Genomic DNA, 26,610 nt, shown 5'->3' on the forward strand with positions numbered 1-26,610 from the left:
CCCAGTGGAATTGTGTGTCAGATATGGGAGGGGGCAGGGGAGGGGATGGAATGAACATGAGTCTTGTATCCATGGAAAATTATTCTAAATCATCTAATTAAATAAAAATTTAAAAAAAGAACCAGTAAAAAAAAAAATGAAGATCATTTTGACAGCTGAGTAGACTGGAAGAGAGAGACATTTGAGGTAAGAGACCAATGATAGGGCTCTAATATAGTGCAGGATTGTAGTGATAAGGATCTGCAAGGAGAAAAGGAATGTTCTGAAAATAAAATTGGCAGAGCTTGTTTGGTGATAAGTTCTGTAGAGGTGTGGTTGAAGTAAAGATTCAGGAGTTGACACCTATGTTGCAAGTCTTTTGGGGTTGCAAGGCAAAGGGAAGCTGGAATGACAACAGATTGTGAAAAGATAAGGGAATTTGGGAGTTCATAAGCATGAAAGTGGCAAGATTTCTTTGTGAAGTGTGAAGATTGGATTTGTTTATCCCATGATTGTAACAATGAAGGTACTTAGCTTCTCCTTTATTGTGAAGATTAAATTGTAATCCCCTTTCTATCTTTAAATTTTAATCCCCAAAGTGTTAACTCAGTATTTAAAGTAGATCTACCCATTGTAACCACAAAAAGGTGTGAACTAACCACAAAAAGGTGTGAACACCCATTTCATACATTGGGGAGGTTTGTGACCCACAAAAAATGTGCAGTCCTGGAGAAAAGCATCTGCTGTGTTTGGTAGACATAAAATTTAGGGGAGGTGACACAAGAGAAAAAGATCTTTAAAATAGTGGGAACAGGGACACATAAGGATCAGTCAGTCCCTCGGGCTTGGAGTGAAGATCGATCAGTCACTTGGAGTTGGACTGGAAGAACAATCACTTGGAGATGGACTGGCGGACAGACACTTGAGGAGAGACTGGAAGACAGACACTCAGACTTGGAGTGAAGACACTTGGCTGTGGAACAGGACCTCTGGAGGAGCTTGTGCAGGAGACCTGAGATTGCTTTCCTTTTAGACAGTCACCATGGTGAATGTTAAGGCTGACTTAGTTCCTTGCCATTTCTGGAGGGGTGAACCTCTGAGAAAGGCTCATTGTCTTGAGACTCCTTTCCCCTGACTGGTGCTTGAGAATTTCTAACTGGTTCAGAGGAAGCTGAAACTTGCTCATGCTCTCTCTCTCTCTCTCTCTCTCTCTCTCTGTCTCTCCCCTTTTCTTTCTTCTTTAATATCTTCCCTCTATTGTAAAAATAAACTACCATAATTCCATTTATTTGAGTAATTCATTTGGGGATTTAGAAATTAAAATCCCTGGCAACTACCAATTAATCATTAAGTCCAACCAACCAATAAATCTAACAGAAGCAAGGTGGGTGGAATAGGTTGTGTGAAAATAGTAAATGAAAGAACCATGAAGAGTGTTTGAAGGAGTACTAGGACATGTGCTAAAACCTTCCAGAATGGATGGAAAGAATGTGAACCAGGTAGTAACTCATTTAAGGAAGGAGAGTATTCTGGATGTCAGTCTCTAACAACTAGCAGAATTTTGATTAGACAGCGAATATGGATTGAGTGAACCTTGAGGGAGGAGAGGCAATTTCTGAACCATAGGGGTAGAGAACGAGTTAGAAAGTAGCAAGGAGAATCCCAAGTCCCCTCTGTGGGTACAGGTAATGAATGAAAGTGTTACCAACCCTGGAATGAGTGACCAGGGAGGCTGGGTCATCAGGAGAGAGCCAGGTCTTGGTGACAGCCAGAAGGTGGAAAGAGTGAAAGTCGGGCTATTCCCTCCCAAGCAGGCACTCCAGAGAGCACAGGAGAAGGGAGCTCTAAGGTGGACTGTGGATGAGTTGAGAGGAATGGGAATAAGGGAGTGGTCAATAATGGACAGGTAACAAGGTATGAACAATTGTTGTCAGCCAGAAGTTCAGATTTACATCAATGGAAAGTTTATGGTTGAATAGGAATTTGTGTTAATCAGGGAGGAATGAGTTCAGGTAGATTACCCACACTCCTAGGGGTTGGACCCCTATAATCCTTTTAGACTCTTAGGCAGCTCAGAGAGGGGAATCAGTGGATAAGAGCCAATGAAATGACATTTCTCTCCTTTCCCCACTTGTAGACCAGACCAGGAGAACTGTGAAATAACATTTCTCTCCATCCAGGCCAACGAGAACTAGCCAGGTCAGAGATAGGCAAAGGGAGCTAGATAGAATAGCAACTTTCTCCATGCCTTTCAGGCTGGAAGTTCCCCCTCTGAGCAGGAAGTAGTCTCAAAAGAAACTAGCCCATGATAGACTGGCATGACATTTTTCTGCTGTTAATGTCACCTAGGATAGCTTTGGGGGCAGCTAGAGGATGTAGTAGATAGATCACTAAGCATGGAATCAGAAAGACTTCTCTTCCCAAGTTCAAATCCTGCCTCAGTCACTTACTAGCAATGTGGCCCAGGGCAAGTCACTTTAACCCTGTTTGCCTCGGTTCTTCATCTGTAAAATCACCTGGAGAAGGAAATGGCAAACCATTCCAATATCTTTGCCAAGAAAACTCCAGTGGGGCCACAAAATGTCAGACAGGACTAAAGAATGACTGAATAACTAGAAAGATAGCTTTAGCTTTTGGGGCCTCCAAATCAATCAGTTCAAAAGCATTTATTAAACACTTATATGGCAGGCACTGTGCTGGAGTGTGCTGGTAAATGTTAACAGCTGGGACCCTCTGAAAGAAAAAACGTCTGCATATAGACTTTTAAGTGTAATCTGAATTATTATTATTAATACTTTCTTAAGTCTAGACAATCAGCAAAACAGTAAGTCAGACCTTGAAACTGTATATTTTTAGACTGAAAATATTTCTCTTATAGTGGGTTAGAGGTGGTGCCAAGCAAGCAGCCTGCAAAGAAAGGCAAAAACCCAACCCCTACCCTCAAAGAGCTCCCATTCTAAATGAGGAAACAGCATGCAGACATTCACATGCATGAAAGGCACATGCTTTAAAGTGGAAAATAATCTCTGTGGACCAGGAAAGGCCACCTTGGAAAGCAGGGATTGGTGAGGAAGCCCAGAAACCAGTCTGGGAGTCAGAGGGAAGGAGGTGACCCAGGCTGGAAGGATCCACTGAAGATTTGTGTGAACAGCAGCACCCAGGTTAATGTGGTTGTATTGCAGGGTTGTGTGGAGGATGAGAACATGTGAGAAGACTAGAATGAGGGAAAGGGTTAAGTTGGGAAGGACTTGATCTGCCAAACAAAGGATTTTATATTTGACCCTGGGGGTAGGAGGAAGCCAACAGGAAGGAGATTCAGTTAGTGGAGGCAGGCAGCAAGTATGTGATGTGTGGCAGACCTTCATTTTGGGAAAATCACTTCTGCAGCTAAGTGAAGAATGGATTGGAGAGAAATGTTGTATAATGAGGAGCAAACAGTGGGCACAGCTGATCTCACACACATGTAGATTCCCATTGAAGACCTCTCTCAGCCCCAGAAATGTTTTACACGAGCCCTTGTCTAGCCACATCTCATCAGTGCTGTTCTCATGATGTTGATTTTGGGAGCCCACATGTCAGACTTTCAATTCATCTGACTGAACCTCATCATTAGACTCAGTTGATCAAAATCTTCATGGTTCTGACTCTATCTGGTGTGTTATTGTAACTACTTGGCCACAGTCTAAGTATTTGATGAAAACATTGAATATCCAGGCCAAGAGAGGATCCCTAAAGGCCCCTCTCCAAATGACTTCAGCCCATTGTTGAGGGTCTGGTCATGCAGCCACTTCTGAATTCACCTGACTGTACTGAAATCTGTCCATGGCATCCCCCAGGATCTCATAGGAGTGTTACAAGGGAATCACTTTAAAAGACTGATATATATTAATTTAAGGTCGCCAAGGAATTCAGCTATGTAATTCCTAAATGAAAACTCAAGTTTGCAGTCAATTTTTTATGGAGTTTAATTACAATAGGAGGAAGAAAGGAATTAGAGATAGAGAGAGAGAAAGGAATAGGGCTTAAATACCCCTTCTGTTTAGGCTGGGCCAAAAGGCCCAAAGCCTTAGATAGCTGGGGCAAAGAAAGGAGATCAGTCCCTATTACTCACGTGACCAAAATGGAGAAACAGTCTCAGAGGCCCCCACCTTCAGCTTCCTTCAGAGCAAGCTTCTCAGAGTCCCTGCCACCACTCCGATCAACTCCTCAACCACCCCCGACTCTCTAGACCCCCCCTCATCTTTAAGGAACCCATCCAAGTTGCCTCCCCTCAGTTCTCACATCTACCAATCACTGTCCATCAATTTCCCTGTGCCAATGGAGGCTCTAGCTTAACCCAGGACCGCCCAGAGGCTTTGCACATGTCTGTTGAAGGTCATATTTTCAAATGATTAAATCTTTGCTCCTTTGCTACAGCCCTTTCTAAATCCTGTTAACCTGAGTAGGGTAGAGATTGGAATAATTAAATTTTGATCTAGGCTGCAGCCCTTACTCAATCCTGTTAGGACTGAATAGGGTGGAGATTGATTCCAAGTATCTCCATTGTATCAATTCTAAAATCAATCATGACTCAAAGAAATTCCTGTTCTATGCTTAAGCATAGGTCAGAGTCCTTTCCATTGTTCAGCAAAAGGTTTCTGTCCTAAAGTAATCTTAAGAAGGGAAGGAGAAGGAACCTCCCATGCCAATGGGGTTCCCATTCCAATAGACTATCAGTAAGAAATTTTCCAAGTATGAAATATCCCAATGGTGAAATTTCCAACATTTATAAGTCTAAGGAATTTTGAGGTTTACAGGAGATTTCAACCAATGCTCCATGGAGATCTCAGGATCTCACCTCCTTTGATGTATCCGTCACATTACTCTGGATTCAAACTCAACTGCACCAAGCCTAACTCTAATGGGCTGGCATCTGGTTCAAATGCCAAACAGAGGTTGTCTAAAAAACCATTTTACTGAGCACTCACATGGAGGTCAGAGGAAGCAATACGAGGACCCTCTCAAGGTCTCTCTGAAGAACTTTGGTATCCATTGTGAGACATGGGAGAACCTAGAACAGGATGGTCCAGAATGGTGTGCCTGCCGCAAAGAAGGGCTTGTGCTCCAAAAGCAAAGCAGAAGTCCATTAGCTCAAAAGAAATGTGAGAAATACACAAATTTAGAGACGTCTCCACCCCAAATGTTCATGTGGACTGTTTGCGTCCCACCTGTAGTAAAGCCTCCCGAGCTCGTATTGATCGGATCATCCATAGTCAAACACATTGTACAATGACTCCAACATAGTAACACCATGTTGGTCCTCTTCTAGGGTAAAGGACAACCACCAGCCAACTAATTACTCTGTCAAAAAAGAATGAAAGATTTTTGTCTAGCTTGACCTTTTCTTTCCTGGGCCATTTTAACTCTTAGGGATCATTGCTTCCTTTTCTAGGTATTCACTATCTAGTGCTTTAACACGTGTTAGCATTTTTCCAGGAAGCAAAGTCATTCTTCTGTTTAAATATGGGAGTACTTGCCTTTTTTCAGCCCTCTAGCATCTCCATCCTTCTTCATAATCTGTCCCAACACATTGAGAGTGACCAGAGATCACATCTTTCAGTATTCTGGAAAGCTATTTTCTGGGCCTCTTGATTTGAATTCATTGAGGCCAGTGAGGTAGTCTCTTCAACTCACTTATCTTGGATTTCAACATTTTTGTTCTATCCTTTGTAGTCATGTTTTAAAAATAAGAGCTGAGTAATGAAAGGAAAACTCATTTATTAAGTGTTTCCTATGTGCCAGATGCTGTGGTAAGTGCTGGAAATACAAATAGAAGCAAAGGAGATCCTGCCCTCAAGGGGCTTCAAAAGAAGCCGGGAGAAGCCTGAGCATACAGAGATTCAGGGAAATGAGTGTAGGGGGATGAAAGAATGGTTTGGAGATGGATATAAAGGATAGTAGAGGTCCTGGGACCAGGCAAAGAGAAAATCCATTGATCAAAGCCAGGGTCCCAGAGGTGGGAGTCTGAATTCTAGGGGGAATAGGATGAGGAAGCCAGGGGGCCAGTGGCCTGGCTCGAAAATCGCCTGGAAGTTCTGCCTTTTTACTGTGTTCTGTTGTTAGTGGCCCATCCCCCTGAGCAGAGGTCCTATGTCTTCTTTGATCCTTTTCTTTGATCTTCCAATGTGGCTTTAAAAAAGAAAAAAAAAGGCTCTTTTTAATCCTCAACATTCTTCACAAGCCACAGCTCATTCAGACACTTTAACACCCAGATTCCACTCCTACGAGACCCGGCCATTCCATGGTAGTTACTCTTCATTGCTTGCTAATACATCTGTCTTTTATACTTGTCTTTTAAAAAATCTGAGTTAGTCCATGCATCCTCAGTAGTCATTAGCTTTTCTCTGTTCTTGATCACTGAGTTTTGAAATATCTTTATTTACCAGCTTACAATTCTTTCCCAAGACAAGACCAGGCAAACGGGAATTTAAAATCACTTGACACCAGTTTAACAAATTGTCCAGGGCAGCTAGATGGAGGTGGATGACTGGAAAAATGTCAAGGGTCTGACTAGCATCCACTAGTCATTGGGTAATTACTGAATAAAGAAAAGTGAAAGGGTGGAAGGAGGGCCTTCGGACGAGTGAATTAGACCTTTCCCTAAAATCTACATATGCTTTTAACCTAAACCAGAATTATCTTACCCGTTTTTACTCACATGACGTGGCTCCAGTTTGGATTGTTTTCAAATTCACCCATACAAAATAAAGGCTTTCACTATTGAGGTAATTCAGAAAGAATGTGACACTGTCTGATGTTGCAGAAACATTTTGAGCATTGTCATCATTAGAATGAGTATTTAGCTTTGTATAATATCTACTTTGATGGACAAAATTTATTGGTTGTCTAAATTTCAGTTCACTTATTAAATCATCAATCTCACTACTTTTATAGTCACATCTCAGATGATAATAAGTTGGCCTTTTTCCAGTTAATCTTGGTTATATGTATTCAATTTGAATCAGTGTGGCTAAATCATAAACTTTCTTCATAATTTTATATTTTAGCACAGTTCATCTGGATGTGAAATATGTTTTTGAACCAGTTTGGAAAAGATTTTTCTAAACAAATGTACACAAGTCTATAAGAAAACATGATCCTAAAGAACAAATGATTTCCATGCCTTTTTATTCAATTCAATTGAATTTCTTTTTCTCCTATCTCTTTGCTAAGTTCTGGATATTCAGTGCCCTGCCCACAAGGAGATGGCCTTCTATTGCCAGGCATGACAATAGAATAATTAATAGAGCTCTTGGCTTAGGTGGGTTCAAATCCCCAATTTTCAATCTTTGAATCCCCAAACTTTTAATATCTAGATGGCCTTGGACAAGTCACTTAGCTTCCTCAGCCTCAATTTTCTCATTTGTAATAAGGGGAATAATAATATTCCCTATGCCACAGAACTATTAAGAAGATTGATTATAATGCCTATAGAATGCTTCCCAAGCCTCAAAGCACCTTGAAAACACCAGCTATCATTATTATTATCATCTGTAAAATCGAGATAATAATAGCACCCATCTCACTGGGTTTCTGTGAGAGTAAAATGAGACAATTTTTATAAAGTGCTTTTCCAGCCTGTTGTATGACCCAGACTCAGAGCAACTTTAGTTAATATTCCTTCTGGTAGATTGACCTGAAACAGAGCTGTGGGGCCTCCGCAGACCTGAGGAAGCCTTCTATGGGGGCCTGCTCTTACGTAAAGTTTGGAGGTTGAAGGAAACTGGGCTCACTTGTTCTGCTTCGCTTAGCAAAAATGGTTCTCCACTCTGAATACCAGCTATTAAAATTGTCTTTCATTATTACCACTACTATTGGCAAGCCTAACATGTACAGAGGTTAAGTAAATACACAGTCATTTGAGGAGGGAGAGAGAAGAGATCAGGATGGTCTCCCCAAGGATGTGGTACCTGAACTGGGCCCTGGAGGAAGTTCATGTTGCGAGGTACAGAGGAGAAGCCACACAGAACAGCGTGTGTGCATTCATTTAGGCCAAAAAAGAAACATCCTCTAAGTTCAGCTGCAAAGGAAAATGCAGAAAAGGGAATAATGTGAACTATAATTAAGAAGGTTTATACATGGAATGGATCTCATTCCTACTTTTTCAGTGGGTCAGTCCAGGACTTTAACTTGCTAGGACTTAACCTCTTTTTTTCACTAATTAAAAGCAAAAGAAAACCCCCCCCAAATATTCAAAAATAAAGATTTTCCTCTAATTCTGCTTGGTCTTCCCCTTATGTTCATACACCTTCCCTGCCCCCCACCCTAATCAGTTCAAATCAGTGCATTTTTTATGGAATCTTAAGGTCAGGAGGGGAATGTGAAATTCAGGCCTGGCTTTTATTTTCTCTTTTCAGCTTCCAAGTGAAGATCCCGAGATATATGAGGTTTCGTCAAGGTGCCTGTCTGTGTTAGTTCAGCTGTATGGAGGAGACAATGCAGACAGTATGTCTCCAGAAAATATGGAGAGCTTTGCTGAATTACTGAAGTCCAAGAAGGATGCCAAGGAACAAAAGCTACTATTGAGAATCATAAAAAGACTGGTAAGTCAATCACAGATACTTTAAATGCCTCCGTTTGGGCACTCAAAGAAATTAACAGTAGCTTCCTGTTATACAAATGAATTTGGCTTTAAATGAGTTTGGAATCACCTGTTTCTTTAATAGGCTCATCCAGACAAAACACTGATCCTAGAGTCAGAAAAAATTGACTCCTATCCCAGCCCCTTCCCAGTCTCATGCCGTCCCCAGAAGACGCTTTAGCTCTCCAGTGCCTTCGGTGAGCCATCTGAAGAATGGCCTCTCATATTTACAAATCAGCCGTCTGCATTCAACCCTCAGAAGTCCTTTTTCTTTGTTCTTTTGTGCCATATTTGAACGTTTTCACAATTAGTGAATGTGGCTTTCCATTGGTTTCATGAACACAATCTATATGTCATTCATAACAACCTGACCAGATCAGCAGCAGTGAGATTGGGAAACAGTCGGTTCATTCGCTTAAAAATGGGACTTCCCACAGCTCTGCTCCATTAGGCCAGCCCCATTTAGAAGATAAATGCCAGCAGGCAACCTGCGCAGTTGTGTGGCTAAGTGCCCAGCGGCAGGACGAGCAGATGAATAGCTTTGACTCTCTCTGGAAGCATCATTTCTGGCACTGTCTTCCTGGCTAGGAAGAAACAGCAGAGGCCAAGGAAATGCAGCCCAGAGTGCGGGATGTCGGGCTGTCCCTCCCTGAGCACCATCTACGCTCATCGGAGAAAGGCCTAGAGAGGATAACCCTTCTCAGGCCTTGTGTTGCCTTCCGGGTGCCGTGCTCTCTTTCCATCACACATCCGTCTTCCCTCACCCTTGGCTTTGTGACTAGCAGCCCGCAAATGTGGCATCTTGGGGAAGCAGCCCGGCAGACTGGAAAGTGTGCTGGGCCCGACTTTCTGTGATCCCTTTCTCCTGTCCTGGTCTCCCAGAGTCCTCCGCGCTCTGAATCTTGTGATTGTCGAGGGGGGCCATTTGGTAAGATGGCACCAACCGCGTGGAAAACTCTAGGGAACAGCTTTCCGGAGAATCTCGGACGCTGGGGAACACACCCATGGATTGTCTGCATTGGCCCATCACGTGGTTGGAAGGACTCTTTTTCCACTGGCTACATAAGTGGAATTTTCAGTGTTTTTAAACTAGCCAGAGCTGTTGCATGGAGCAGCTAGGTGGGTCAATGGATTGAGAGCCAAGCCTAGAGATGGACGGACCCGGGTTCAAATGTAGTCTCAGAAACTTCCCAGCTGCGTGACCCAGAGCAAGTCACTTAACCCCCATTACCCAGTCCTTTCTGCCCTTCTGCCTTGGAAACAATGCACCATACTGAGTCTAAGAGAGCAGGTAAAGGTTAAAACACACACACACACACACACACACACACACATGCACAGCATGAGCCAACAACAGATGGGGCTTTTGCTACATTCTTGTCTAGGAGGGGCACCTTCACTCACATTTGTCAAAGGTAATATGAAGTTCGGACTTCCTTTTTCCTCCCCCACTGAGGCCATGTGGCCTCTAAGATATTTGGCCTTTTCAGTCATGCTCTTCTCTTCTAGGTGCAAGAGGTACAATCACCGTCCTCAGCTCTTTCAGAGCCTGGAAGGGCAAGCCACAAAGATCTAGGAATCTAGGAATCAGGCCTGGGTATGGCAGGCAGCCCATCAATAGTCTACCATGCCAAGGTTCTTTTTTCCATTTATCCATAAATAGCTTTTACGAAGTAAATTTACTTATAAGAGATTACTCGAACAGAGTATAAACATTTCCTCCTGCCCCTTAGAGCCAGAATTCCCCCCTACACCAACTCTTTCTGGGGAAGGATTGGGTCATACTTATGTTCCCAACTTAGTTAATACATAGCAGAGGTCCCATGGCGGTCCCATCCAAATCCAGAATCTCTCCTAGCTTCTCCAGGACCAAAATCCCTGTGCCTTGCTCCTCAGAATACTGATGTTAAGACAGCTGAGACACTTGGCCGAGATTCCTGGACTCCCAGATCTCCATGGCTCATAGACTTTTAACCTTTGAAACACCTAAAGGTGGGAAATCCGGAATTAAGGTTAGGATACCTAGAGTGGAAAAGAACAAAGGAAAAGGCCTAGAACCTCAGGAGCAATAGAGCCAGGTATGAGAAAAACAGAGAAGGGGGACCTTTGTTCCTCCCCAGCCCTCATCCTTTACCACATGGTCTTACTATCCATGTATGGAGTCACTTTGATCCCCCAACTGGTATGCATCAAAAGATCAGCAGATACTGGCTTGTTTTAAAGACATAGACAATTCCAGCTGAGTAGCCATTGGAAAAAGACTCCTCCCAACCAGAAAGCAGGCCAGTGCAGAATATTCCCACATGCTCCAATGTTCATGGTTCTCTTAGGAACAATCCCAAGAGTCTTCCAATAGATAATCCTAGCAAACTAATAGGGTTTGTGCAAGCACTAACCACCTTTTACACTGTGATTCCTTCCTTCAAATTCTATAACTGGGCTTTGCAACCATTTAAACAAAATGACAGACAAATCTCAGTGAATTACATTTGCATCAACTAATGAGAAAAAAATTCCTCTCTCTAATCTGAATTTTTGTTCTTAAATATTATTAATTTGATAATATGTACTTTTAGTTACCATTTAATTCACAAATACTAGAAATTTATGAGTTTTAAAATTTTAAGATAAATTTCAGAGGTTATAGCTTAGACTCTGCAACATTAGTAACTCAATAAAGTAAATGAAGAATGATCTAGCAGGCTGCAAAAAGTAAGGGTCTCCATCTTCCCAATTTCTAGTGAGATTTAACAAGAATACTAAGTAGAATATGCTTTATTACTTTAGTATAGCCTCTTTTAAAAGTGAAGGGTCTAAGATCAACCATTCAAAGAGAAGTACTTTGACTTAGACGTAGCAAAACAAAAAATAAAGGCCAATCATTGATTTGAAAGGATAAAAGTTGAAAGTAGGTGTTAGCATCACATAGAAGCATTTCCTTGATTAAGCATTCATGTCCTACATTCAGCTCCCAGTTGCACAAGATTTGAGAAAGAAAGCTGACTCCACAAGGTATCTCAGCAGCATAGCTAAGCAGGCCCTTCCACAAGGGACAAGCCTTCATGAGCAGAGCTAGAACAAAAGGTCCAATGACAGTAATATTATAAAGAAAAACAATTGTGAAAACCTTTAGAACTCTGATCACTGAAATGATAGACCCTACCCCCAAGTCTAGAGAACCAAAGACAAAACATGCCATCCATCTTCTGCCAAGAAAGTGATGAGCTCCAAATGCAGGATGGGACATGCAGCTTGGACAGGAGTGATGTGGCGATTTGTTTTGCTGGACTATATGTATTATAAGAGGTTTTTTTCTTTTTAAAAACTTTTAACAGATCCCAATGAAAGGGAGAAATAGTAAATGCTTGTAAAAATAAGCTGATTTGTTTTTTAAAGGAACATTATAGAGAGAGTTCGAGAAAATTAGTGTACATTGATTCCTAAGCAAGACGTTGTGCTTGCTTCTAAATTTTGAATGGAAGCCAGAGAATTTCTCCTCTTTATCTAGGTCTCAGTGGACCTAGAGGGACTAGATTTTGATTAAGTATTACAATTATGTTATTTTTTAAAAGATTACTTCAAGTTAAGGTGACAAAAATCCCATGGCCTTATCTTTCCCTACAGAAGATCATTGGGCAGAAAGTAATGGATTCTTTCTGTTAACATTCTAAACCCTTTCCCTTTCCTCTCCAAAATTTTAGACACTGCTTTTTTAGGCTGATAATTATAAGAAAAATCTATTTCTTCCCATTCTGATCATTAATGAGAAGGATTTTTAATATGATATCCTTCTTTGGGAGTCTTATGCCCTAACCATGCTGACCACTTTGCAATAAGAGAAAGGGTTTAGCTAATTACTCTATATTCTGCCTTTAAAAATACAGCAGAAAATTTGCCAGTGATCATTTAGCATACTGAGAATCTGGATGTAAGATCTTTTGTCATTAATGTGCATTTTCCCTTAGTAATGATAGACAAGATTAGGTGTTTAATCAAAATTAGCTGCTCAGCAACCTGAATTTGATCATATATGGGTCTTCCTTTGTTTTGTGCTCAAACCTGTGCATCCTGTTGAGTGTTCCTATCAAGCTGGGGAAGCACGCCATGGGAGATGGTTCCAAATATAGAATCATCATGAACAATAATCACCCAATCCCATTGGCTTCATTCAGTGAGAAGTCATTGATGTGAACTAGCAGTCATTCCTCTCCATCTCAGTAGCTGAATTGGCGGGGTTAGAATGAAAGCCAGTTGTCTGTTAGAAGCAGATAATGTGAAAGATTTGCCTGTAACATCCAGCCTCTTCCCATCACACAGCTTTTGACCTTCAGTGAATCTTACTGTGCTCAATGCCTTTCTTTTCCAATTCTCCTTAAGGCATTCCAATTTGACTTTTTTTCACTAGGAGAATGGTGCTGAAATGGAGTATCTCTTCACCTGTCTTCAGGATAGAATGCCTGTAAAAATTCAGGAATAGGATAAACTCCATTCACTTAATGAATGGTTTCCCAGACACTCTTTTCACTTCCAATTTATAGCTACTCTTAATAGGAAGGTAGCAATACTAGTTCTTGAGCTAATGAAGAAGAGGGAGATGTTGATTGGCTGGCAGGTAAAAATGAACCAAAGACAGCCCCACTTACACTAATATTTCAACTATAAATATATACTTAATTCTCTTCAGATATTCAATTATATCTGGGATCTTCTCTGTTCAGGAGTTCCATTCAATTGTGCAATTCAGAGTCCTTCCATGCCTACCCATCCTGTACAACTCTTGTTGTATATCCTCCCAAAAGTTCATCCCAAAGAGTCCACCCAATGTGCCTTCCTCACTCTCTCCTGATACTGTGAGGGGGGCACCTAATTGTCTACCTGTCATCTCTCACTTGTGACCAGCCCATCTTTTCTTCCTGTTATGCAGTTGTTTGATGATACCCTTTACTGTTGTTCTTTGAAGTTCTTTGATGTTTATACATTTGTAATAGGACTGGAGTTCCCTGTAAAAGGAATTCACTTTCCCTAAAAGGCAATAGAACTGTTCCTGGGACTTGACTGGCCCCTCTTTCCAACTCAGTAGATTTCAGAGAACCACTCAACCACCCAGCACACCCGAATAGTATCCATATGGAAATTGTTGGGTAGACATCTGAAAAGCAGGGCCACTGTGTCCTTTTTTCATATTCTTGTTTTTCTCCCTCCCCTTTTCCATCCCCCTTCCAGGGTTGACAAGCAATTTCACTGGATTATACATATATTATCACTCAAAACCTATTTCCATATTATTCATTTTTATAATAGAATAATCTTTTAAAACCAAAACCCCAGATCATATGCCTCTGTAAACAAGTGACAAATCATGTTTTTCTTCTGCATTTCTACTCCCACAGTTCTTTCTCTAGATGTGGGTAGTATTCTTTCTCATAAGTCCCTCATACTTGTCCTAGATTATTGCATTGCTTTTACTAGCAAAATCAGTTACATTCGATCATTACACAATGTTTGTTACTGTGTACAGTGTTCTCCAGGTTCTGCTCATTTCAGTTCTTATAGAAATCAATCAATTCATCATTCCTTAATACACAATAGTATTCCATCACCATCAGATACCACAATTGGTTCCACCATTTCCCAATTGAGGGACACCTTCTTGTTTTCCAATTTTTGGCCACCTCAAAAAGCACAGCTTTAAATATTTTAATACAAACAGATCTTTCCCACTTTCTTTTATCTCTTTGGGATTCAAACCTAATAGTGGCAAAGGACCTGCATTATTTTAAAGCCCTTTGGGCATAATTCCAAATTGCCTTCCAGAATGGTTGGATCAATTCAGAACTCCACCAACAAAGCATTAGTGTTCCAATTTTGCCATATCCCCTCCAACATTTATTATTTTCCTTTACTTTTATATTGGCCAATCTGCTAGGTACAAGATGGTACCTCAGAGTTGTTTTGATTTGTATTTCTCTAATCGGGAGGTATTTAGAACATTTTTTCATATGATTATTGATTGTTTTGATTTCATCTGAAAACTGCCTATTCATACCTTTGATCATTTGTTAATTGGGGAATGTTTCATTTCTTAAAAATTTGACTTAGTTCTTTGTATATTTGAGAAATTAGACTTTTGTCAGAGAATAAAGTTTTTCCCAGTTTGTTGATTCCTTTCTAATTTTGGTTGCATTGGTTTTGTTTATACAAAACCTTTTTAATTTAATATAACCAAAATTATTCATTTTACATCTTGTAATGTTTTCTATTTCTTGCTTGGTCTTAAATTCTTCCCTTCCCCATAGATATGACAGGTATACTATTCCACATTCACCTAATTTATTTATAATATCACTCTTTATGTTTAAATCATATACCTGTTTTGAACTTATCTTGGTATAGAGTTTGAGATATTGATCTAATTTTTGCCAGACTGTTTCCCAAATTTCCCAGCAGTTTTTGTCAAATAGTGGGTTTTTATCCCCCAAATCAGGAATCTTTGGGAAAAAAACAACACTTCCTTTTGTTAACTGTTCATTGACTTGTGAAGGCTCCAATATTGAACCTAATCTAAGAAAGTGCTGGCATCGGGCCAGCCTCTAGGGCTGCTGTGGAATGTTCACAGTCAGTGCACACAACTCCACTGCCCTCCATGTGGGTGATGCCCTTGCCCTCTGGGGGCAGTGGTGCTCTGTGGCTCACTGCCTTAGTAGCAGCACCTGTCAAATGTTACTGTTACGAAGACGGGCCTTTGCTTTGAGGGAGTCTTGGGATAAGAAAAGGAGCTTTTACTTTTCTCCAAAGGATCCCAGAGTGTTTTCTTCTTAGCCAACTCTGGGTCCAAATTATTTTTTGTCTGTAATTTTTGTTCCAATACATACTGTTGGAGATTGCATATTGAAATCTTGGCAATACAGATTCTTCATCCACTGTGTGGGTGGACAAGCCAAATTCCCTTGTGTGCTTATAAACCACTTCTAGTAGGCTTTGCAGTATCTTGGGGCACTATGCCACTAGCACAGTGTTCATCTATAAACAGGAACTTCTGGAGGACCTCAGTCTCTAAAAAGAAAACCTGTCTTCCTTAGCAGTAGCAATTTCCTCTCATTTTTATGCCTTACCTATTGTAGGAGGTGAGAGAGAACTATAGGCATGAGGGAAAGCCAGTGCAAAGTCACTGAAAGGAACAAAAAGTAGAAAATAGGCCAAGGTTGCTAAATTTGAGAGTTTTTGAGTGAAGTATTGAGTCAGGTTATTTGTTTTTTTCTTCAAAGGAATCTTAAATTTTCTTGATGTATTGATAGGAGACATTTGTCGCAAGTGAGGCAATACCTGAAATAAAATAACAGTTTGTTATTGTTAATCAACCTTTGTAATAACTGAGCCTCGTTCCTTTTGTTCTAAATGACTCTCCAAAAATTGTATGCTGTGAAACATCTGTGGTACTTTCTTTTGAAGCTGAAGACTAATGTGTTTTTTTAAGAAAAAATGAAAAAAACCCTAATTTTTAATAATGGAATAGAGTATGGCAGACCTAACACTATAAGGAAGAAACTTTTAGGACATAAAGGAGCATCAGGTTTGAAACACTGAACTTAGATACTTCCCTGACATTAGAAGCTAGAAGATATTTTCCCAGACATTCCAAATAAATTTTCATATTGTAGATTGCTAAAGGGATTAATATTTAAAAAGTGATAGAAATTGTGCAATGGATAAATTATCGGACTTGAAATCAAGAAGACTAATTTAGTCCAAATCCTGCATCAGACACTTGCTTACTAGCTGTGTGAATGTGGTCAAGGCAATTAATCTCTTTCTATCTCAGTTTCTTCATTTGTAAAATGAGGAAATAATAGCACCTACCGCACAGGATTATTGCAAACTTAAAAGCTCCATGTAAATAATTTTAAAGAATATGGTGGTGATGTTGATAAAGCTGATGATGATGATGATGACAATCTGAGGAATGAATCCAATCCTAATCTTCCTGCCCCTAGGAAAGAAGATCTTCCAGCTAGAATGCTTTCTCCCTCCTGATACAACTTTACTCCACTGAAAAACTAACCCCAAAGGGATGATAACCATATGCTAAATTCCCTAGAATTAGTTTTATGACTCCTTAGCCTTCTCTCATAGAAATCAAAAACACATTTTGTAACTCACTTAAGAATGACCCATATATTTATGATAAACCTTGAAAATTCCCATTCAAAGGGGTTTATTATCCTGTCCAAATTATAGTCATTGTGACTCACTGGAATGTAGTAAAATCTATTTGAGATGGATCCAGCTAGTTTGCTTCTATTATTAGTGAATATTATGACTTACCCATATGGTGAGACCATGAGCCTCTTTGTGTAGACACAATTGCTTAGAATGTAGATCTACTTGGTAATGGAGGGAAGGGTATTATTAATGGTATGTCATGTAGGGAAAGCTTTTTTCCCCTTTAAAAATAACTAATGTGCCAAGTATTGTTAAATATCATGGGAAGGCAGTTTTAAAACCCTCCCTCAAAATATGAAGAATGATCCACAAAATCGCTTTTTGTTCTCTAACCCAGGAAATACTTGAATTAAACCTTTTCTAGTTTTATTTGTCAAAAACAGTTTTAAGCACTTAGTTCCACTGAAGGAAATGAATACTTGAAAGCTGGTTTGCTTAATAAAACTTGTTATCAGTATTGGCAGACTTAATATTCCAATGCAGATTGTTTTGTTTGTTTTTGATATCTATGTTTTCTAACTAGTCAACAAAACTACAGTTGAAAAAAAGATATTTCAGTGAAAATTTTAAAATATTCATCTGAGAGTGGTTTTCAATTTCCTGCTGTTAGACGACCTACATTTTAAGATGCAATTGGACCTCTTTTATTCCAAGCTAAAGTTTTGATTTCAAATAGGACAACAGAGGCAGCAGGGATAAGAAGCAATTGGATCTAAATCCTGCTGAAGACAGTGTAGCTCTGAGCAAGTCACTGAACCTTTCTGTGCCTCAGTTTATTCATCTGCAAAATGGGGGAGGAGGCAGATTTGATGCCCTCTGGGGTCCCTTCTAGCTCTAAATCCATAATCTTTTGAAATTTTTTTCTTTCAATTAAATAATATATGAAAACCTGTTTGTTTTGGTTAGTAATAATTATGAGGATTATAAAACATTTTATAATTATTATCTCATTTGATCCTTACAAGATCCCTGGAAAGTGGATGCTATTATTAGCCCCAATTTACAGTTGAGGAAACTGAGGCAAACAATGGTTAAATGAATTACCCAACAGCCACATAGCTAATGAGTGTCTGAAGCCAGATCTGAGCTCAGGACTGTGTAATGTCAGGTCCAGCACTCTATCCATTGCACCACCTGGCTGCCTCCAAGTTCCTTCATCCTTATCCAAATAAGTCATAATAGGTCATTGATATCATATGCCAAGCATTAGTTTTCTATTTAGAAATTTTCTATTTATTATTATAATATATAATATAATAAAAATTCTATTTATTTGTTTCTAGTTAGAATTCTCCTCAGATTATACAAATTAATCAGCTGACCATCACTAGAGGATAAAATCTGACTTTTTTTTCCTATAAGAGGAAATGACTTGCATTGAAATATACTGTAAAGACCAGGCTTCCTTTAAAGCCATCAGCCCTAGCTATAAAATAATTAGCCAGGTTAGGTCAGAGAAATAATGCAGAGGAAGCGCCGATCTATGGCCTTGTCCACAGATCACCAGAAGTCTTCTCTGCGTTCCTCTCTCCCCCAATCTAAGAGATCCTTATAAAATTGTGCACTTCATCCCTGACCTTGGTCTGGCTACACCAAGGCTGGAAAAAACTAAGGACAGCTGAAACTATAGACAGGAAGCCTCAGGAAGGCCTTCCCTGAAGATGGGGCTGCAGAGGAGCTATAGCCCTCCTGAATAATTTGGAGGGAAGGGAAAAAATTCAGTGGAGGGATGGTGTTGTAGGGAGGAAAAAGAGCACTGAATTTCTGTATGTGGGATTCTTTTGGGCAGAAACCTGGGGAAGGATGGGGATTAAGGGATAGGAAAGAACTGGGAAGGTCCAGGTATTTATTTGTTTTTAGATTTAGATTTCAATTTTTTGTCTTTGTATCCCCAGTGTGGAAGAGAGAGAAAATGGGAAAGCATGGACAAGAGTCATCAGTTTCAGCTTCTCCAAACTCTTGTTGCATGCTTTCCCATTTTCTCTCTCTTCCACACCAGCTCATCAGTACCTGACACATAGCAGGCACTCAAAAAAAATGTACTGAGTGATTAATTGCTATATACTCTAGTAAAATCTCTTTTACTACCCTACTTATTTTTAATAAACATATATGTAACATTTGTGCCCACATGTAATATTATATTATATTATCTCAATATGGCCATGAGTAGATGATTTAAGAACTTACTCACCTATCAGGAAGCTGGAGGAAGGTCTGTATATCTAGGCCAACAGCTCCCTGAGTGGGAAAGAAAGAGGAGGGAAGGGAAGGCATGAGCAAGGAGTCTCTCCTACCTCAGTGGTCTGCAGGTAGAGGTAAAAGCTCCTTCCCTGATCATCCCAAAGGGGAGGGTCAGCCCTTCCCTTAGGCCTTCCCCAGAAAACCTAGCTACACAAAAGAAAACAAATAGTGAATGGTGAAAAACCCACTTATGCAAGCAAAAGAGCAGGCAGAAGATGGGGAATGTTTACAGATGAAAAGAATGCAGGAGCTACATAGGAGGAAGGGAACTCTTCATCTGGGAGAGAGACAAGATCTCAGCTCAAACCAGGAGAGGGGGAGCACCCTGGGAAGATGCTCTCTCAGTCAGGTCTAGAACTGTACACCCTGGTGGTCAAGGGACATGTCAGAGCCCAACTCCCTGAAACTCAGAGTGCTGCCATCTGCCCTTCAAAGCTCTTGACTTCCTTCTGGACCAAGTCAGCCCTAGGCTTGGCACTTCTCTCACCAGGCAGGAGCCGTGTCTTCCTCTGTCCACATAGCAGGAGACCAGGCTCCTGTTGATGCAGGGTTCCATGGGTAGCCCTTAATTCTCCACATAGACATTCATGTGCCTGTCTATCTACACATGTGTCCACAGCTATGTACATATGATGGCACATGTTTCATATGCATGCATTTAGAAATGCTATGCATATTGCTAATTCAGAAACATTTGGCTGCAAATACCCTCATAGTTTCCACAACACGTTTTTTTTCATCTCTTCACTTGGTCTGTTTATGACTTCACACGGACCTTTTGTGTAATAGTTATGGACAGGTTTTAATGAAATTTGAGAGTCTCCAGAGATCACAGATACTGAGGCCTTTAACACTGTGGTGTTGCTTAGCAACCTCAAACCATTACATTTCTTGTCTTTGTAATAACACGATCTACTGCTCTTTGGCCAGTCCCTGATGAAAATGTAATGGAAATAAACCCTTCCTAAAGGTTGTACTCCAGGAGAGTTTGGGTGGGGAAAGAGATTTTTTTTTCCTGCTCATTTCACCACTGGGTCTGATTTTAATCCAGTGCCTAAAACATTGTCTTATGGATACAGCAAGTGACAGGATGAAGCACATCTGAAGGGAGATGATGATGATGATGATGATGATGATGATGATGATGATGATGATGATGATGATGATGATAGAGGAAATAATTACTCTGAAATAATGACTTGTCAATATCATCAAACAGAATTATGTACATCATACCCACAATTCTCAACATGTGAGAAACCAAATCTAATGGAACATGTTTATTAGCTATAAGTTAGTGGAATAATTTGTGTCTCCTGGTGTTTCTTAAGGGCACTTTGAAGGAATGTGAAATGTGTTGTTTTAATGCTAGAGTAAAACTTTATTTGAGAGATATTGTGGCATGTAGAACAGAGGTCCTTCCATGGAGTCAGAAAGACAGAAGTTCAGACCCCGCCTGTAGCACCTACAGACTGTGTGATGTTGGCCAAGGCTTAATTTATCAGTCCCCCAGGCCAGAGGTGTCAAACACTTGTACAGCCAGTACCAGATTAAAATGTCATTGGAGGGTATTTAACAAAATCTATAAAAATACTTAATATAACATAAATAATATTACACTTGAAGACTAAGTCAGGATGTAGCCTTGAGGGATCCTTATGCATGGCTTAGTGGCCCTTTTCTTTTGAGTCAGATGTCCCTCTCCTAGACAGTTTTCTAGCACTTTGTTACAAAATATCAGATGGGCATGGACAGAGAGAGTTTCCGTACCTGGAATTCCCTAACCAGGGGTTTACTCAGAGGTTTGGCTCCCTTCCCCTTCCCCACTAAAAAATCGTTACTAATCTGGACTAGCTGGGAAGGCCAATCTGATTTCCAAAAGTCCTAAATTATAAAAAAAAAAAAATCTTAAAAGATATGCAGTTTTGTCATTTTGCAAAACATTTAATAATAGAGATTTATCCATCAAAGAACAGAAAAAAAAAAAGTGAGAGTTACGTGTATTACAATTCTGTTGCACCATAACAAATTGGCTCTCCCATAAATGGGAGGCCCTTTGAGGGCAGGGACTGCCTTTTATCTCTTTTTGTACCCTTAGCCCTTAGTACAGAGCCTAACACCTAGTAAGTGCTTAATCAAAGTTTATTGAATTGAATTTAAATGACAAAAGAGACAGTTTCAAAGAATGCTGGGTAGTATGAACTGACACAGAATAAAATGAGCAGAAATAGGAATACATATATATAGTAACAGCCACACTGTGAACATAAACAAGGTTGAAAGACCTGAGACCAAAAATGTCACCAAAGAACTTATGACAAAGTACGATACCCATCTCCTGCCACATAGGTGATAGATTTAGTGTAGAAAGAGATATACATTTTTACACGATCACTTAGTGGATTCATTTTGCTTAACTAAATGTGTTATAAGGTTCCCCACTTCACTTTTAACTTTGTTATAATTAAAATTCTCTGGAGGCCATATCTTAAGTTTGTAATTATTAAATAGCAGAAAGTGAGCCAGAGAAAGAGAGCATCATGAACCATGTGCAGCCTGGAGCCAGACCACATGCCTCCTAAGTCTCTGTTTCCAGGAAAAAGAGCGAGACTTCCTTTCCGCTCTGTCAAGTTATGCTCTTCATGATGTTCCTTTCCCAAACCTCTGTGATTGGAGGATTCAGACCTCAATCAGGACTAGAGGGGAGTCTTCCAGATCCATGAGTAGCCATACAGCCTTTATAATGGCCACATGGGGTATATCCAGTGTTTTCCAGTGGTAAACAAAAGGAGAGAGGACTATACCCATGGCCTCAGGGTGATACAGTTCAGAGTTTCAGCCCTAAAATGTTCTGTTTTAAAATTATTGTTTTAGAGGCCAAAAAAGGGTACAAATTAATATTAACTTTCCACAGCTTTTTATTGGGAAGGTGTGGGGGAGTGGGGAAAGGAGATTAGCAATAGGGACACCAACAAAAGTGATCTTTGAAACATTTCCAAAAATGCATAGAGAACAGAAGGAAGTTCTAAGAGAAACACATATAAGCAGGACAATTCTGTAATTAAAGTATGGAATTTATTACATGCTCTTTTTTTTAAAAGAGGGCATGTGAAATAGACTTGTAGTTTCATATTTAATCCTCTTTTTGAGTTTTGCTGTGTATATGGAAATGCCTTTTCTCATGTTTAAGTTCAAAATAAAAAAAAATAAGAGAGAGGTTCATTGCTTGGGGCAAATAGATGTCAAAAGATAACCAAAGGAAAGCAAAATGACTAAATTCTTAAATGCTTTCATCTTCTGTCAAGGAAAATGGTTTCCAAATGTGAACATGTGGTACAGGTAATAAACATGAACAAACATGAGAAGCTAATAATAGTGTGCTCTTTAAATGAGTTCAGGTCTTAAGATGCCAAAAAGATATGGTTATAGAATCATTGGTAGTATTTGGGAAAACGTAGAAAGGAGGGCAAGTGTGAGAAGATTGGGGCTAGGCAAATAATCTAATTTTTAAAAGGTTTCAGAGAGGAGGTAGATGTGGATAGCTGTTATTGATCTGTAAATTTGATGTCAATGGCAACACTCTAGCAGATGATTTATATACATATGTGTGTGTATTTGCAGATATACATGGAAGGAAGGAAGGGAGGGAGAGAGGAAGGAAGGAAGGAAGGAAGGAAGGAAGGAAGGAAGGAAGGAAGGAAGGAAGAAAGAAAGAAAGAAAGAAAGAAAGAAAGAAAGAAAGAAAGAAAGAAAGAAAGAAAGAAAGAAAGAAAGAAAGAAAGAAAGAAAGAAAGAAAGAAAGAAAGAAGGGAGGGAGGGAGGGAGGGAGGGAGGGAGGGAGGGAGGGAGGGAGGGAGGAAGGAAGGAAGGAAGGAAGAAGAAGAAAGAAAGAAAGAAAGAAAGAAAGAAAGAAAGAAAGAAAGAAAGAAAGAAAGAAAGAAAGAAAGAAAGAAAGAAAGAAAGAAAGAAAGAAAGAAAGAAAGAAAGAAAGAAAGAAAGAAAGAGAAGAAAGAGAAGAAAGAAAAGGAAGACAGAAAAGAGGAAGGAGGGAGGGAGGGAGGAAACTTAGAAAAGGAAACAGTGGCTAGTATGATCTCACCAAGCACATAAGGATACCTTATGACAAAAACTCTAATTTTCTTTTTTGATGGGAGTACAAACCTGGTTGTTAAGCGAAGAGAATAGCATTGGCATAAGTATATCTTATTTTCATCAGGGCATATGACAGAATTTCTTATGATATGTCTATGATTAAGAATACACAAAAATGGACTAGATGATGGTATAGTTAAGAACTACAATAAAAATGTTGATATATAATGGCTCAAGGCTTGTGAAAAGCTTTATATACATTATCTCTATTTGATAATTATAACCCTGTAAGACAGGTACTGTAAATATTGTTATCCTTATTGTAAAGATGAGGAAACTAAAGCTTAAAGAGAATTAATGGGGGGCAGCTGGGTAGCTCAGTGGATTGAGAGCCAGGCCTAGAAATGGGAGGTCCTAGGTTCAAATCTGGCCTCAGACACTTCCCAGCTGTGTGACCCTGGGCAAGTCACTTGACCCCCATTGCCTAGCCCTTACCACTCTTCTGCCTTGGAGCCAATACACAGTATTGACTCCAAGACGGAAGATAAGGGTTTAAAAAAAAAAAAAGAGAGAGAATTAATGGATGGATCTCAACCTTGCAGGAAGGCCTCTATGGAATACTGCTAGTGGGCTCTGCCTTTTGCCTTATCCCATACAACATTTTTATCAGTAATTTAGATAGAGACACAATAGTCATGTTTCCCAGAGTTGCAAATGACACCAAGCTCAGAAGGATAACTGATATATTGGATCACAGGACTCAGTAGCCTGGGAAAGTGGGGTCTAAACTAACACTGTTACATTTGATGGGGACAAATGTAAAAGTCTGCTCTTAGCTTCAAAGAATCATCTGCAGGGACACAGAAAAGGAGAAAGAAGACCTGCTGGAACAGTAGTTCATGTGAAATCACCTGCTAGGCAGACAAGTTTAGGATGAACCAAAAGTGGGATGTTTAGAAAAGTCCAATATCAGCTTGGGCTACCTAAATAAAAGTTAGCGTCAAGCTGGAATAAGATCAGAATGTCATGGTTCTCTTGACTCATTCTGAAGAGAACTGTATTTAATTCAAGGCACCACATATTAAGATATGTATTGACAGACTGAAGGTGACCAGTATGGTAAAGGTTCATAAATCATGTCACATAATAGACTGATACAAAATTTTAAAAGGGAGAATCTAGAGAAGACAAAACTTAGGGTGATATCAGAAGTGTTTTCATATCCTTGAAACACCACAATGTAGAAGAGAACCAATTATATTGGTTCTAAAAAATATTTGCTATAGCCATTTCAGGGAACTAGATTTTGATTCATTGTATAAGGAAGGACTTATTATTAATAACAGCTATTCAGAAATGTAATGAAGGGTTTCTGGAAGTGTTCAAGCAGAAATTGGACCATGTGTCAAGGATTTAGGAAATGGAGTGGAACCAGTATGAACTGGGGTAGAGAAAAATACTTCTCTAGGACTATAGTAGTATGAGAACCAAAATCTGGACACAGCTCCTAGACTCTAGAACTAATACTTCCCAAACTGCACCCTGTATTGTAGGTAAGTCTTAGGGTCTGACTTAGTATTTATCATTTGCTTCAAACATCGGTAGCTGTTTCTTCTATTTCTGGAGCTGTCCCAATGGAGCTATTGTTCTGTTTAATTTTGTGCCCATCTCTCATCTCTTTTGAATCATTATTCATTCCCATTTACCAAGCATTTAAACACCTATCATACACAGAGGACTGTGAAAGCCTTAGTTCCTGCCCTCTTTGTGATCATGTAATTAATCACCATTTGAATACAGTCAGACCAACCAAATGTTTCATAAATACTTCATTTTCAGATATTCCATGCAATTCAATTAATGGTAAGTGTGTGGCTATATGCAATTCACTGAGCTAAGCTAGTGGAAATCAAATTTTAAGTGAAACCAAGTAAACATCTATTAAGCACTTAACTTCTGCCAGGCACTATGTGCTAAAGGCTAAGGTTTAAAAACAGACTGCTTCTCCTTAAGAAAATTATAATCAAAATGAGCACTGGAAAAGTATGATACAAAGTAGACTTAGAATAGGGGCAAAGAAGAGAGTCTGGCAAAGTGTTTTAGGAAAATAAGAGAAGGAAGGGTAATTTGAGCTTGAAAGATCAGAGAAGACATGATGGAGATGGTACCCAAGCTAGGCATCAGAGAAAGAGAGGGATTTCATCAGGCAAAGACCAGAAAGGAGGTTCTCTCCTCTCCAGTACAGTCTTCTCCCAGTTAAGAAAATACTCATCCTAACTTACCTTACAGATGTGACTGTGTCACCCTTCTTCAAAAACTTCCCCAAAATTCTCTCCTCCTCTTTACTACCTAGAGAGAGCCTAGTGTGTCTCAAACATAAATTCTTTTTCAAAATGACTTTGTTATGAACTTAATATCACCAGCAAAAGCAAATCTAATAAACTAAATATTATAATATAAAATCATAATATCCAAGTTATTTTCAGTTTTACTATAACATCATAACATTTATTTCTAGATCTTTTTTCTGATATTTTCTTCTGAGTTAGAATAATAGTTATGATTTATATAGAGCATTAAGGTTTATAAAGCACTTCACATATAACTAGTTAGGGTATATATTGTTTTTATTCTCCATTCTCTATTTTTTTACTTTTTTTTTTAAACCCTTACCTTCCGTCTTGGAGTCAATACTGTGTATTGGCTCCAAGGCAGAAGAGTGGTAAGGGCTAGGCAATGGGGGTCAAGTGACTTGCCCAGGGTCACACAGCTAGGAAGTGGCTGAGGCCGGATTTGAACCTAGGACCTCCCGTCTCTAGTCCTGACTCTTGATCCACTGAGCTACCCAGCTGCCCCCCGATGTTTTTTTTTACTTTATGTGCCTCTATATTTCTTTATATTCATCATATTGGCCTTTCATGACACAATAGCATTTCATTATATTGTCATTATTAATGCAGTCCAGTTAGCCATTTCTCAAGCATTATAATATGAATTGTTTATAGTTTGTTTACTATTACAAAATATTAATATTTTTGCATAATCTCTTTTACATTTAGTAACATCTTCAGGACCTAGTTTTGGTAGCAAAATCAGTGTGTTGAACGGCAGGATCAGCTTGGTAGCTGTGTTTGTATTTTCCCCAATTTATTGCCAAAATAATTAAACTGATTCCTAGCTCCAGCTTTAAACACTATAAGTGTAACATTGAATATTATAACCTTTAAATTATTTTTGCTGCTGGGTATATCTCATTAATTCTTTTAATTTTTACTACAAATTTTAATGGTTTAAAAAAATTTTAAGCATCTGATAATTCTTCATTCAAGACTTTTGATCATCTTCCTTTTAGAAATGGACAATACACATACATTTCTGTATACTCAGAGTTTGGATTTTGAATTCTTATCAACTACATTTGCTACAAATATTCTCCTCCCAATCTGTTTCTTTCC

At 39.4% G+C, this 26,610-nt stretch overlaps 1 protein-coding gene across 2 annotated transcripts in view; it reads left to right on the forward strand.

Annotated features, from left to right (window-relative positions):
• ULK4 (unc-51 like kinase 4) overlaps window positions 1-26,610 on the forward strand; it is a 678,848-nt gene that overhangs the window by 518,238 nt on the left and 134,000 nt on the right. For both annotated transcript variants that reach the window (XM_007505056.3, XM_007505057.3), the window contains exon 35: window positions 8,376-8,561. In XM_007505056.3, coding sequence (XP_007505118.1) covers window positions 8,376-8,561 — 186 coding nt within the window. The remainder of the gene's footprint in view (window positions 1-8,375; window positions 8,562-26,610) is intronic.

Source organism: Monodelphis domestica, chromosome 5 (genome assembly GCF_027887165.1).
Source record: "Monodelphis domestica isolate mMonDom1 chromosome 5, mMonDom1.pri, whole genome shotgun sequence".
Classification (NCBI taxonomy): Eukaryota; Metazoa; Chordata; class Mammalia; order Didelphimorphia; family Didelphidae; genus Monodelphis; species Monodelphis domestica.